General features: G+C 40.7%; 1 protein-coding gene across 1 annotated transcript in view; it reads left to right on the top strand.

Moving 5' to 3' along the window:
• Window positions 1-15,693, top strand: part of LCP2 (lymphocyte cytosolic protein 2) — a 348,123-nt gene that overhangs the window by 241,073 nt on the left and 91,357 nt on the right. The window contains exons 10-11 of the mRNA XM_089684306.1: window positions 7,806-7,883; window positions 10,234-10,253. Of these exons, the coding sequence (XP_089540432.1) occupies window positions 7,806-7,883; window positions 10,234-10,253 (98 nt within the window). The remainder of the gene's footprint in view (window positions 1-7,805; window positions 7,884-10,233; window positions 10,254-15,693) is intronic.

Below are 15,693 nucleotides of genomic sequence, written 5' to 3'. Positions count from 1 at the left end.
ACTATTCCAGTCTGCTAGATCGACTTTTGTAGCAAATGTTTGCAAATCTGCATACATCTGGTCATGTGGTGTGGTTGTGACGCCTTAAGTGAGCATAGGCATCTGCTCACTGGCCACCTGTTGTAATGTAGCTTCCTTTGCTACCTTATCTGCTAATGCATTTCCTTTGGCAATATGATCTCTGCGATTTGTATGTGCCCTGCAATGAAGAATGGCTAATATTTTCGGTAACTGTATGGCTTTGAGTAGATCAGATATCAAGGAAGAGTGGGATATGGTTTTGCCATCAGCAGCAATGAATCCTCTTCTCTCCCAAATGACCCCAAAATCGTGTACAGCACCATGGGCGTACTTGGAGTCTGTGTAAATGTTGACATCCTGTCCTGCAAATAATTGATATGCTCTTGTAAGGGCAATCAGTTCGGCTGCTTGGGCTGACTGATATGGGATTGGCTTTGCCTCGAGTATTTTGTTAGGAAGTTGCACAATGGCATATCCTGCATGGTAAATATTATCATTTGGCCTAGAGCATGAGCCATCTACAAACACATTTGGGGCCCCATCAAGAGCCACAGCTGACATGTCGGACCTAGGGGAAGTGTCTTGCTGTATGATGTGGGTTATACAATTATGTTCTGGTGCAACTTCATCCTGTTCCCCCTTTAGCCCCAATAGGGCATTCAAAATTGGAGCAGGGCCTGAATTTGCTGAAGAATATTTAATCAAGTTGGGATCAGATAGAAGAATCACTTCATATCCACTCAACCTGTGTGCTGACATGTGTTGAGTGTGTATGTTTTTCAGTAGTAGGGACACTTGATGTGTGGTGTGTAGGGTAGTTTCATGTCCCAATGTGAAAGAAATAGCCATTTCCACCACCATTACGCAGATTGCAAAAACTCTCAGACAAGCAGGCATGCCCTGAACCTGAGTTGGCACTACTTTGGAAAAAAAGGCTACAGGGCGGAGCTTGCCTCCATGTTCCTGAGCCAGGACCCCCACCATAGTTGTACAATTTTCCCTAGCATACAGATGAAACATTTTCTTATAGTCAGGTAGTCCAAGACCAGGGGCCGTTACCATAGCATTCTTCAGGTACACAAAGGCATCAACCATTTAATTTGACCATGTGAGAATGTCAGGTGATTCTGAAAGTGTGACAGACCTCAGAGTGTGATCATAGAATGAACAATCAGGTATCCACTGGCGGCATTAACCAATCATACCAAGAAAAGTTAGCATGTCCTTTTTTGTTTGTGGGCGGGGCAGACCCACGAGAGCCGCAGCTCTTTTGTAACTGACATGCCTCTCACCATGACTTAAAATAAAACCAAGGTATTCAACCTGTTTTTGGCACCATTACAATTTCTTTTTAGATGCTTTGTGACCATTCCCTGACAACCATTCTAACAGAGACGAACTATCCTCCTGACTGGCCGCCTGACTTGAACTACAAATCAATAGGTCCCACATATTGTAGGAGGACCGAACCATTGAGAGGGGTCCAGGACTTCAGTGTGGTCTGGAGGGCAAGTGAGTAGACTGCAGGCGAATCTACAAAACCTTAGGGCATTCTACACCAGGTCATCTGGCGATTTTTATAATATAAATACAAATAGCGCCCTCGTCTGGTGGTCCACAGGAACCAAAAAAAAAATGCATTTGTTAAATCAATCACTGTAAAATATTCTGCATGGGACAGAATGGAGGTGAGAAGTGATGGCACACCAGGCACTATTGGGACTATTGGAACCACCAAATTATTTATGGCCCTCAGATCTTGTACAAACCTGTAAGGGCCATCCGGCTTCTTAACAGGATTAATAGGTGTGTTGTAAGGAGAAACAGTTTCTTCTAAAATACCTGTTTCTAAAAATCTTTGCACTAGAGGAGCAATCTCGTCCTCCTTCTCTGGCGTGAATTTGTATTGCCTCTGTTTGTAGGGCAATGCCCCTTCCTTGAGTGTGACTGTGTATGGTGTACATGAAATTAATCCTACATCCACAGAGTTTGTGGCCCAAACTGGATGTGTATCAGGAGGGGGTGTAATCTGTGAGGGATGACTCTCATCATTGAAATAGGAGGGTATAATCAGTACTTTGGAGGATCTGGCAACAATACCTCCTTCTGATGTTACTCTCAGAGAAATCCCTAAAACTCCCATAAAATCTCTCCCTCTCTTTCTCAGGAATGGGTCTGTTCCCATAGCTTCTGTCCAACCTGCCATACAATCCACCCAGGGATTTATTAAATAATAGTCTGTTCCACATACACTTTACACATTATCCTTTACACTATTTTGTAACTCTACCGAAGAGTTAAGTCTGCTTACCAAAAGCAGCTACAGGTTATCACGGGTCTATATAGACAATACAGAATGATTCAAGACCTTCCCTCAACCCAGGGCAAGAAAGAGCTTTTAGTCATAAAAATACAAAAGGTTTACTTACCAAGTGAGGTGGGTGGTCATCCCGGACGAGCCCCCAGCTGAAAGGATGATTTTCTTTATCCCCTCAGAGACCCCCGGTCTGTGGAGAGATTCCTGGTTTATCAGCAGAATTCTGGGAACACCCCTTGAACACGGAAATAACGGCAGCTTATGTTCAGAGATGTTCCAAGTTTATTAGACATTACTAAGATTATATAGAATACAGATAAAATAAGGGAGGGGGGAGCGAGTTTCAAAACTGTAACTTGTAACTTTCCATCATGAGCTACAGTCAGGTCCATAAATATTGGGACATCAACACAATTCTAACATTTTTGGCTCTATACACCACCACAATGGATTTGAAATGAAACAAACAAGATGTGCTTTAACTGCAGACTCTCAGCTTTAATTTGAGGGTATTTACATCCAAATCAGGTGAACGATGTAGGAATTACAACAGTTTGCATATGTGCCTCCCACTTCTTAAGGGACCAAAAGTAATGGGACAGAATAATAATCATAAATCAAACTTTCACTTTTTAATACTTGGTTGCAAATCCTTTGCCGTCAATTACAGCCTGAAGTCTGGAACGCATAGACATCACCAGACGCTGGGTATCATCCCTGGTGTTGCTCTGCCAGGCCTCTACTGCAACTGTCTTCAGTTCCTGCTTGTTCTTGGGGAATTTTCCCTTCAGTTTTGTCTTCAGCAAGTGAAATGCATGCTCAATCGGATTCAGGTCAGGTGATTGACTTGGCCATTGCATAACATTCCACTTCTTTCCCTTAAAAAACTCTTTGGTTGCTTTTGCAATATGCTTTGGGTCATTGTCCATCTGCACTGTGAAGCGGCGTCCAATGAGTTGTGAAGCATTTGGCTGAATATGAGCAGATAATATTGCCCAAAACACTTCAGAATTCATCCTGCTGCTTTTGTCAGCAGTCACATCATCAATAAATACAAGAGAACCAGTTCCATTGGCAGCCATACATGTCCACTCCATGACACTACCACCACCATGCTTCACTGATGAGGTGGTATGCTTAGGGTCATGAGCAGTTCCTTTCCTTCTCCATACTCTTCTCTTCCAATCACTCTGGTACAAGTTGATCTTGGTCTCATCTGTCCATAGGATGTTGTTCCAGAACTGTGAAGGCTTTTTTAGATGTTGTTTGGCAAACTCTAATCTGGCCTTCCTGTTTTTGAGGCTCACCAATGGTTTCCATCTTGTGGTGAACCCTCTGTATTCACTCTGGTGAAGTCTTCTCTTGATTGTTGATTTTGACACACATACACCTACCTCCTGGAGAGTGTTCTTGATCTGCCCAACTGTTGTGAAGGGTGTTTTCTTCACCAGGGAAAGAATTCTTTGGTCATCCACCACAGTTGTTTTCCGTGGTCTTCCAGGTCTTTTGGTGTTGCTGAGCTCACCGGTGTGTTCCTTCTTTTTAAGAATGTTCCAAACAGTTGTTTTGGCCACGCCTAATGTTTTTGCTATTTCTCTGATGGGTTTGTTTTGTTTTTTCAGCCTAATGATGGCTTGCTTCACTGATAGTGACAGCTCTTTGGATCTCATCTTGAGAGTTGACAGCAACAGATTCCAAATGCAAATAGCACACTTGAAATGAACTCTGGACCTTTTATCTGCTCATTGTAATTGGGATAATGAGGAAATAACACACACCTGGCCATGGAACAGCTCAGAAGCCAATTGTCCCATTACTTTTGGTCCCTTATCAAGTGGGAGGCACATATGCAAACTGTTGTAATTCCTACACCGTTCACCTGATTTGGATGTAAATACCCTCAAATTAAAGCTGACAATCTGTAGTTAAAGCACATCTTGTTTGTTTCATTTCAAATCCATTGTGGTGGTGTATAGAGCCAAAATTTTAGAATTGTTTTGATGTCCCAATATTTATGGACCTGACTGTAACTACATGAAACATGACATATACATTTCTTGGTACAAATTGTTTTGGCTAGCTTTCTGAGAAACAACCAGACAAAGACATTATCAGGGTCATGTTATCTTCTGTTGATACATCCTTGAACAACTAAAACAGTTTCATTAAACTTCTAATATATCTGCAAAAAGCTAACTTAATACTTAAAATGGCGTACATTAACAAAATGGAGGTTATCTAGATCCTTTCAACCATTAACCACTTGCGGACCAGCGATGTACCCATACGTCACTGGACTTCAAGCAGTTATATCAGGGTGATTCCTAAAGCTGCACTATAGGACATGTGTTACTGGCCAGATCACCAGGTGAAAATAGTGGGGGATAAAGCCAAAGAAAATACTGATGCAGCCACCACATCTAATGATTGTTAAGCTGTGATATATATAAATTTTTTGGTTTTGGGTATAATACTGCTTTAAATAAATATGCACTGCCTGTATTTTTGTAATCGTAGAAATAAAATTAATAAGTCTGCTTTGATGGCTCTAAAGGAAACACAAATTAAAAGTACTATAGAGGTATAAACTGTGCCATCTCATGTGAGTTTTCCTGTTTTCAGATAGGAGAGGGGGATTGATGGCCAGTTTGCTGGTGATTTTTCAAGAACCACAACTTTTCTTTCTCCTTTTTTTTCTTAATCCTTAAAGCTAAAAATACACTGGTAGATTTCTGTATGAATATTTGTATGCAAAATTTTGTCGGTTCATTTAATAATTTTAACACAGACTTGCTAAATTTTGTTCAAAAATACTTCAAAATTATATTTCTTTTCACGTTTCAAGAGACCTTTTCCATCCTGCTTCTTTGAATGTTTCCCTCCTTACGGTCTAAAATGTGCGTAGACTTAACCCCACTAACAATTAGACAATCAGATGTTCCAAAAATGAGATTTCTAGAACACAATTCTAGTGTATGGCCAGCTTTTTTTCTATTTCATGACATAAAGATAGAGATGTGCAAGCTAATCAGCAATTTTTCTGCCATGTGTGCGCTTGCTGTTACATATTAAGTTTGCACAGAAATTACCTTACTGATTGTTGACAGGTGAGTATAAGATTGGCAGATGGTTTCCAAAATAAGTAGAGCTGCAATAAAAGTATAGTTGTTCTTTAGGCTGCCTGCAGTGTTTGGTTGGATGTTATATACTTAAAGCAGAAACCTCTTTACATGTCCTTCTTGCTGATTTCCTACCTTCACTGAACATGTTATCCATCTTCTGGTTTACTCTGTAATTGCTCTGAAATAGCCTATTCATTTTCAAATTAAACTGTGAATTCTCTATGCCTCCTATTCCCCCAGCCACTGGTCTTCTGTAGTTCTTTCTCCAGGAAGCAGTGATGCAATTCAGCCCCACTTGCAGTAGTGGGCAAACCAAGAGTCTCAGACACATTCAACATGTACAGGCCTAGTGTACCTGCCCACATTCACTACAATTTCTTGTGGTTGATGGGAAATGCAGTTTCCTTTTACTGCAGAGAGAGAGGAGAGGATATGATGTAATCATATCCTGCTGTTACACCTCCTCCTTGGCAGAGCAGATGCTGTTATCTTTTTAATTACAGAGATGAGGTCATGAACATTCAATTAGAATTTTCTCCTAAATGGTAAGGATTTTTAAAATTGTATTAACTGTTAAGTGTTTTATGTAGGGGGTGTACTAATGGGTGATTTTTTTGCCTATCCCGAAGTTCTTCTTTAATTCCCTGCAAATGTTGTAACATGTTATATTTGATGTGCTCTTGATTTAAAAATAATTTTTGCAGAATAATATTCCTGAACAACTTTTAAGTGCACATTCACACTTGCCTCCATACTAAATCAGAGCAGTCTATGTGTGGGCAGTAGCCTGTTTTGGGCTGCAATTACATGTGGCAGAGGGATAGTGTGATGAGTGTTTTATCATATTCCAGAGCCGCCACATAGCAATGTGCAGGAATGCTACATGCTGTCTGCAAAGTTATAGCTACTGAGCTACAATCAACAACACTCATGCTCCCAGGGCGTGTGTGCGATCACTGAAATCCAGAGCACCACTCTCACAATGTGCAGTAGAGCTGGAGCACTATTACTTAAAAAAAAAAGTATATCTATAAATACCACTTCCTTAAATAATTTCAAATCCAACAAGTGACAAATTCAAAAATAAACTAAAACAAAATCTTAAATCCCCATAGCACAAATAACACCTTCACCCTTGAAGATGTGCAACAATAATATAAAAATGTGCCAAAATTATATAAGAAATATTTTACAAACTAGTGTTTATACAATCCACCCCATAAATCCGTACATATATTTGCTATAAGTGTTCAAAATATATAAAAAAAAGTAAAAAAAAAAATAAATGAAATATAAGTCCAAAATTATAAAAATAAAATAAGAATGAAAAGTCCTTCCAATCTTTCCAATCCTTTCTCACGATGATAAAACCTCAAAAAAAGGAAATATCACATAGTGTATTATCTTTTTAATACATCAAAAATATTCGTGACAACACTCTAGTGACTATCCAAATAGGAATACAATTTTTCCTTTTGGTAATTAGTGTAAAAAGTGAATCAAGTGAACAAACGTAAATTCAAAAAATAGTGCAAAACACTGTGTATTGTGAATCACTTTTCAGTGCTCCAAAACAAATCCACACCGTGACACTTCTATTATAGTAAGGAATGCATACCCTTACCAACACTCCTCAATAAACTTGCTTTCAGTATTTTATAATGTCAGATGGATGGGACCCTCCTGTAGTGCTTCCCCAGATTTCACTGCATTCAAGACACTATTTGGGCAGGATACTCCATGTCTCCATATAATAGGCACCATATAAGTAAAAGCATATGAGGGAAAAATAGTGTAATACCGCCAAAGTAATATCCACAAAGACACTTTATTGTAACTGCTCACATTGTTTACAATTCAAAACCGCTTTAAATACCGTCATAACGCCAGGCTACCATCCAGGAAACATCTAGGGACCAACACACAGTCTTTTTACATTTTCCAAAATGGCCGCCGGTCAACTTCCGGTTCCTGTATGCGTCTTGATATATATTATTAAAAAAAAAAAACACTAATATTTTATTATTAAGTCTTACTTTATAGGAAAATTAAAAATTTAGTTAAGAGACTTGCATTGTGAAATGGAGCAGTAAATCAGAGGAACAGTAGCAAATCAGGAAGCAGAGCCTATGTTTATAATGAACAAAGTTTTAAAAACATTAACAATGTAACAATGTAAATGCAAGCTGATCCTGAATCGGTTCACTGATTTAACTCGTTACCTGAAATAACTTTTTTATATGTTATACTATTTGCGGTATTCTATCACAATTTTGCTTGCTTTAAAAGTCATAATAATGGGTCAACAAAACTAATGTATATTTTATCTATACATATTGTTATAGCACTTGCTCCAAGCATTGACAGAACAAAAAAGCCATCATTGGTAAAACAACCAAACACAGGAACATCTAGTGTTTCAGGTCAGTAAAATAATTGTGTTACACATCTGAAGATAGTTGATCATTGGTAAATTGCTTGCCATTTTATCATGATATTTTCAAGGACAAAAGTAACTATTACTATGCCAGAGATGTAGATACCCAAAGCAGAGCTGCCAACCATCCCTCATAGGGACAGTTTGTAAAAAACAGGTTGCACAGTCAGGGCCAAGACAAGGAGGGTGGGAGGGGCAGTGTGGGAGGGGGCAGTGGGTTGTTAGCCATACTTCCAAACAGCCCCGGATTCTGCGGGACAGTCCCAAGCTATAATATAAGGATCTGGGCTGGAGTCCCAGAGGCCACAGCTGGAACAAGTTCCAGCAGTGTGGTTCACTCAGTGGGAGTATTCTTAGTGGATGCAATGCATGCTCTATCTATGCAATGAAGAAAGGGGGGAAAGAAAAATCAATAAAATAGTAATAAACATGGTAAACATATATAATTTTCTAACTCACCAGTTAAATATAGAGATAATGAGAAAAATAGTGAATGATAACATTGGGGTTGATTTACTAAAGCAAATAGACTGTGCACTTTGCAAATACAGTTGCACTATGCAAGGAATTTGCTCCAGAGCTTAGTAAATGAGGGAAAGTTCTGCTCTGCCATCTTGCAAAAATGTGCAAGCAAAAATTTTGTTTTTTTTCCCCTTGCATGTGATTGGATATTCTTTGCAAAGTAAAGCTTTACCTCTGGATCAAATGCCCTTGCAGAGTGCACAGTCTATTTGCTTTTGGTAAATCAACCCTACTGACTTTCTTTTATCACATTTGAGGCTGGGTTCATATTTGTGCACATTATAACATATGATTTATATATGTGGTTATTACATCTTTTCCTCTGTGTTTATGTGTACTGGCATCCATTTTGAACTGAGCTTTACAGTAGTGTTAAAAGGTTGTGATTCCTTGGTAATTAAGTAAACATTATGTTAGGTTATAATTAATGATCATACAGTTTGTATTCGTCACCTGAATGATGCTTTTAACACAGCCAATAGCTACTGATATTGAGATGCAACTCCTCTTTTTGCAGTATACATAAAATTGTTCTAATCGATCAACTAACCTATTTGATTATAGGTCTCTTTAATGCTACATTAAACCTAAAGAGATATTTGTCACTTTGAAATATTTCACCTACTATCATATCTCTTTTTTGACAAAAGAATAATTTTTCCTACATTGTCCCCACCATATAGTAAATACTGGTACAGGAAGGAAGCCACCAAACTAGAGTCAAAGTTAAAAAGTTAAGGCAATAAACAAATTTTACAAATTCTGCTCAATAAAGTGAATCTGTGACCAGACTATGCACACTAAAATATGTGCATTTTCTGAATACATTTTCCTGTCACACAGTACAGTGACAGGCATTTTACTACATTGTTGACTGCAAGGACACACTGAAAATAATTGTTTTCTGTGTGTTTCATTCAAACTGCAATGTAAATTGCAATGCCTTTTGGCGGTGAATTATTTTTGCTAGGAAGACATCTCTATGTGGCTTTCATTAGGCCTGTTAGTGTTACCGTCAAACTGTGCAGCCACTGGACAAATTTTTAACAACCCATACATGAGGTCTATAACTCTAAAGTTTTGGGTGATATCTGCTGGTCAATGAAGGTCTAGTACTACTGGAAGAATTCACAGGTGAAAAGTACTAGAAATACTTTTTTTTTTATTAAAGAAATGTATCAATAAAAGTAGTTCGGGGTTGTTGTTTGTAATAAATTTTGTTTTTTTAAAAAAAATTTTATTCCACTGCCAGTACGCTGCCACTATGCATTGTACCTGATACGGTAGGAAGCTGAGGTGGTTCTGGGACACCACATAGAGCTTTAAGGCATTATCAAAACTCATACTTTAAAGGATTTGTTGCATTATATTAAGAAAAGGTCCTCTCTCCCCACTGTACTATCTTGCATTTTTAAAATTTCACCTAGAGCCATGCATGGCCATGCTGTACATGTTTGAGGCTACCCATGCCATTTTGCTGACAATAGCTTGTCTAACAGCCCTAAAGGGCTAAAAGTGACCAACAAAAATGGTCTCCCTATTGATGTAAATATTTGTGTTTGTAGAATTTTCTTTTTAATTGAAACCTACTAGTCAAAACAAATTTAGGCATACCCACTCATCACTATTAATAAACTTAAAGTTAACTGACTAAGGGGTTACATAGTAATTGGTGATAGGCTTTGAGATAACAGACTAAGGTTTGAGAAAAACTGCCGAAGACATAAAAGAGACTGGCTAATACACAAAAGAAACTTACTTTAATATTTACAGATATTTCTATTTCATACTAATATATTTATTTGTTTTTTTAGGAAAAAATGAACCTGTAAAGGTAAGTATACATAAAAAGATGATTTTTGTAGCTGTTTTATTGAGGTATAAAATATCAAAAGAGTCAATATCAGTCAATTACTGATTGCTATCCTTTAACAGGCACCATCATTACCTCCAAATGAAAGTTTGCATTTACAGTATAAGCTAACTTTGTGCTGGAACATGTTATTCTAAGCAACAGTTTATCTAGTTGCTACAAAGACCACTCTTATTTGAATGCTCAGACTGAAAACAGTATGTGAAGGATATGTTTTGTTTTTTAGTCATATTAAAATAAATTTAAAATAGTTTTAACAATAATAAAAAAAGAAGACTCCTAAAAGCACTAAACCTGTCAGGGTCCGGATCTAAACCTCCGATCTCTGCGGTGTCCTGTTGTAACTCTACTCAATGTGCCACCTGAGAAGCTGGTCATCTCCCTCTGTGTTTCCTTGGACAATCTTGCCTTGTACCTTTCTGGTGAACCTTGAACTTTTTACCCCTCCCATGAACTTTAAGCTGATTTAAACTGATTTAAGCCATGTCTCTGCACTTCCTGCTTGCCAGATTATTGTGCTCTTTCCAACTGATATCTTGCTCCTTTGCGTACCTGCAGCTGTCCTTCACTATCATTTGTTACCAATATTTGGCTTGTTCCTCGACTATGCTTTTGCTTGATCCCAACCTGCAACCACTTGTTATTGACCTTTGGCTTGTCTACTGACTATGCTTCTGCTTGATCCCTACCTACTATATCTGCTACTGGACCCTGGCTTGCTCACCTTCTTGTGGGGTGTTCCTGAGGACTGTGACCTGGTACTAACATGGAGCAAAACCCATCTCCACCATCCAGAGCTGTCAGGAATGGACTCACCACTGGTGGTGGGACTCACCTGCCATGTGGGCTGCAGTACCAGGGCTGGCGAGCGGGTGCTCTCAGCAGCCAGAAGCTCACTCCTGCAATCAAGTCATCACCTGAGGCTGATTGCAGGAGGTGTATTTAAGGAGTAGCCAGGCCTGCAGTAAGGGCCTTGGTGTATAGTTTCCCTTGGCCCCTGTATCCTGATTGCTTGAATCCTGACTCTGCACGAACTCTGCCTGTACTGACCTCGGCTATTCCTGACTACTCTTCCGCCTGCTCCTTGTACCTTGCCTGACCGTTTGCTACTGATCCGGCCTGCCCGACTACATTTAGTATTGTTCTTATTGTTATCTGTTGGAGGTTTGGTTTGTTTACACTGCGTTTATGTATTGTTTAGTCTTTAATAAATTGTATTGTTGATACTATACCTGAAGCCTGCGTTTCCCTGTGTCAGTCCACACATCTCTGGTCATACCTGGAGCCCTGAAAGGAGCTCTGGTGAATACCAGTTAGTGCTTAGACCCAGAGCCTCAGGTGAGCCCACGTCATCGACCTGGGTTACATGCTTGTGTACTTATCCTGCTGATCAATGGGAGCCTCTCCAATGCTATAGCTACTAGCCTCCAAGCCTGACCCCTGACTGTGAAATAACCTGATCTTAAGTTTTAAAACTTTCCTCAAACCCCTCTTTTTGTGGCTGGAGAGTAAAGGTTTGAAAACCGTCATGTGTGCCAGATTTGTAATTAACAAAAACACCTCCACCGAAATATAGTTGATTAGAAAAAAAGACATACCACAGCCTTGGCCCTTTTAAACATATACAGGCAGTCCCCGGGTTACGTACAAGATAGGGACTGTAGGTTTGTTCATAAGTCGAATTTGTTCATAAGTTGAATCAGGCACTTTTATAAGCACTAACTACTAACCAAACGACAGGATATTAGATTACGTTTTTGTAATAAGGTTACAGAAAGCAGTAAAACCTCAAGAGGCTCTAAACTGGTGTTTTGCATAAGAACTGCAGCTTGGACACATGTTTGCCTTAACATATTTAACTTTTATGTGCATGTAAATGTTTAAACATCAAATTCAACATTCAAATATTATACTGTAAACTCTTGTACAGTGTAGAGTACAACTTTAAACTATCTTGGCAGAGGATGGCATGTTGGAGAGGATTGGGCAGCAACAGTGTCTCCGACATCCAAATGTAATGCAGAGCTTGATTTTGCAGCACTCGAATCAGCACTAGCTGCTTCACCTTGAACTTTAATATTATGCAAATTTGCTCTTTTTTTAAAGCGATCAAACCAACCCCTACTAGCAACAAATTCTTCATTGCAATCACTTTCACTTGATGTATGAGCAGCTTTTAAATCATTGAAAATGCTCCGAGCTTTTTCTTGTACTAAAGCAAGACTGATAGGTATATTATGCTGATTTTGGTCTTCTATCCAAATGGTCAGCATCCTTTCCATCTTGATGATTAAACCACTGCGTTGCTTGGTAATAATTGTAGCATTGGTTGGGATGTAGCATTTTACATGCTCCATTATTCTACTCTTATCTTTTAAAATTGTTGAAATTGTTGACGGAGCATAACCATATGCTTTGCAAATGGATGATGATTTTTCACCACTCTCTGATCTCTTTATTATTTCTACTTTATCTTCCAAGGAGATTGTTTTTCTTTTCTTTGCTGTGCCAGCACTTGCATCAGCTTTTTGCTTTGGAGGCATTATTGCAGGGTAAAAATACACTGTACTGTAATGTACTGTATGAGAGAACTCTGCTCTCCTTTACACAGCACACGCTGCCCCCTCCCCCCTGCACAGACGGAGGATCACTTCAGTGAGCAGCCTGACAGCCTCTCCTTTCCTCTCCCCGGAGGTGCAGACAGACAGTCTTAAATCACTTTGGAGATAGTGGGCAGACACTGCTAGCCCCACAAGTAACGAGCAATGGATGTCTCTGTCTCTTATGTCTCTCTGATGTCTCTTATCAGCTAGTCTCTTATCAGCTTGCTGCACAAGAATGCTGACAGCTTGACTTCCGGTCCCGAGGGAAGTGTACGTAAGTATGAGTATTACGTAAGCCGAATGTACTTAACTCGGGGACTGCCTGTACAACTAGATCATTTTTTTTTTTTAGATTTAGGTTTATTTGAAAGTGTACAAAAAAATGTACTCATATAGACATCTAAAGAATTACTAAATTGAAAAAACTAAAAATTAAGTTACACTTATGGTAACGCCTTTTCCAGTAGTCTTTCAGGACAGCACCTTGAGAGACCTCAGCTCCTCCTCACCTGAGGAAACACCTCCACCCTAAATAAAAAGTCTATGCTCCCCTCCGACCTCAGTTCTGGATCCGTACATCCGGTCTCCTGGGGAGACATAACATGAGATAACATGACCAAAAATAAGACATCTCCTAGAATATACAGTAACACAAGGGTGGCAATTGGTGCTGTCCTGAAAGACTACTGGAAAAGGAGTTACCGTAAGTGTAACTTAATTTTTCCCCTTTCGTCTTTCAGGACAGCATCTTGAGGATAAGCGAGTACTTACCCCTCGGGTGGGCTGACCGCTTGCAGTACCTTACGTCCAAAGGCCTGCTCTTGCACCGAGACCAGGTCGAGTCTGTAATGCTTTACAAACGTTCCGAAACTGGGCAGCACAGTGGCAAAATGGTTAGCACTTCCGCCTGGCAGTACTAGGGTCGTTGGTTCGAATCCCAGCCATGGCACCACCTGCCTGGAGTTTGCATGTTCTCCCTGTGCCTGCGTGGGTTTCCTCCGGGTACTCCGGTTTCCTCCCACCTCCAAAGACATGCTGGTAGGTGAATTGGCTCCTGTCTAAATTGTCCCTAGTATGTGTATGTATGAATGTAAGTTAGGGACCTTAGATTGTACGCCCCTTGAGGGTTATTGACTGATGTGAATGTACAATATATATGTAAAGCACTGCGTAAACTGATGGCGCTATATAAGTACCTGAAATAAATAAATAAACTGGACCAGGTTGCTGCCCTACAAATTTGTCCTGGGGAAGCTCCTGCCAGCTCGGCTTGAGTAGTTGCTATGGCCTGAGTGGAATGTGCCCTGATTCCCTCCAGGACCTCTAACCCTTCTGCTCGGTATGCTTGCTCAATTGCCAGTCTTAACCATCTAGCAACTGGTCTCCTAGAAGCTCTTTTCCCTTATCTCACCCCTGCAAAGGAAACAAAAAATGATTCTGTGCTTCTAAATCCTTTAGTCCTTTCAAGGTAAAAGTAGCACGCACCTTCTAACGTCTAACAAATGAAATTTCTCCTGATTTTCCCCTACCGGGTCAGGAAAAAATGAGGACAACACTATATCTTGTTCCCTCTGAAACTTTTGGGCCACCTTTGGAATGAAGGATGGGTCAGTTCTAAACACCACCCTGTCTGGAAAAATTTGCAAGTAGGGAGTCCTGACTAACAGGGCTTCCAGTTCGCACACCCTCCTTGCTGTGGTAACTGCCACCAAAAAGACCGTTTTCACCCTTAGCGAACAGGACCCCAAGGGCTCAAACGGGGGCTCCATCAATACCCTAAGTACCTTAGTCAGATCCCACATTGGAAATGGCCCACTCCCAGGATTTCTCTGTCTTGTCAGGGCTCTAAAGAACCTGATTACCAGTGCTTCTTTAGCTAAAGGGGCTTCCAGAAACACACTGAGAGCTGAAATCTGGCTCTTGAGTGTGCTGATCGAAAGCCCCCTATCGACCCCTGCCTGCAGAAATTTCAGGACTGACACCAGGCTATGGGTATCTACTGAGGCCCTGAAGCACCATTTCCTAAAGCAACCCCACACCTTCCCGTAAATGGCTTGGGGTTCTGCTTTTCTGCTAGCCAGGAGTGTAGCCACCAGTCTGGCAGAGAGCCCCTTCGCTAACAGAAGTTGTTGCTCAGAAACCAGGCTGTCAGTTTCAGCCTCTCCACCCTGGGACATAGGACCGGGCCCTGTGCCAGTAAATCTCTCCACGGAGGCAACACCCAGGGCGGCCGAGTGGCTAATGCCCTCAGTGTTGCGAACCACGCCCTCCGGGGCCAATACAGAGCGATCAGGATGAGTGAAGTATTCTCCACTCTGAACTTCCTCAATACCACTGACAGCAAGGCAACTGGGGGGGAAGGTGTAGCACAGCGGGTAATCCCACCTCTGCCCCAATGCGTCTACTGCCCGTGCTCTGTCCCACTGGCTTAAGGAAAATAACCTCGGGACCTTGTTGTTTCTCCCTGACGCGAAGAGGTCTATGTCTGGGGATCCCCACCTCTTTACAATGGCCTGGTACACCTCTCTGTTTAGGGCCCATTCCGACTCTCTGAGCTGTCTTCTGCTCAGATAGTCGGCTATCTGGTTCAATTCTCCTTTTAGGTGGACGACAGACAAGGAGGCAAGGTTTCTTTCCACCCAAGACAAAACCACTGCCACCAGGGACCAGAGCGACCTGCTCCTTGTTCCACCCTGCCTGTTTATATAGGCTACTACTGTTGCGTTGTCCGCCAGGACGCGGACATGCTGGCCCCCGATCCTGCTCTGGAAAGAGTGGAGAGCTTCCAATATCGCTCT

Source organism: Staurois parvus, unplaced genomic scaffold, assembly GCF_062004578.1.
Source record: "Staurois parvus isolate SC_StPar_1 unplaced genomic scaffold, SC_StPar_1.0 ptg000343l, whole genome shotgun sequence".
In the NCBI taxonomy this organism is placed as follows: Eukaryota; Metazoa; Chordata; class Amphibia; order Anura; family Ranidae; genus Staurois; species Staurois parvus.
Note: the sequence above shows the minus strand (reverse complement) of the source record. Positions and strands in the feature narration are given on the sequence as shown.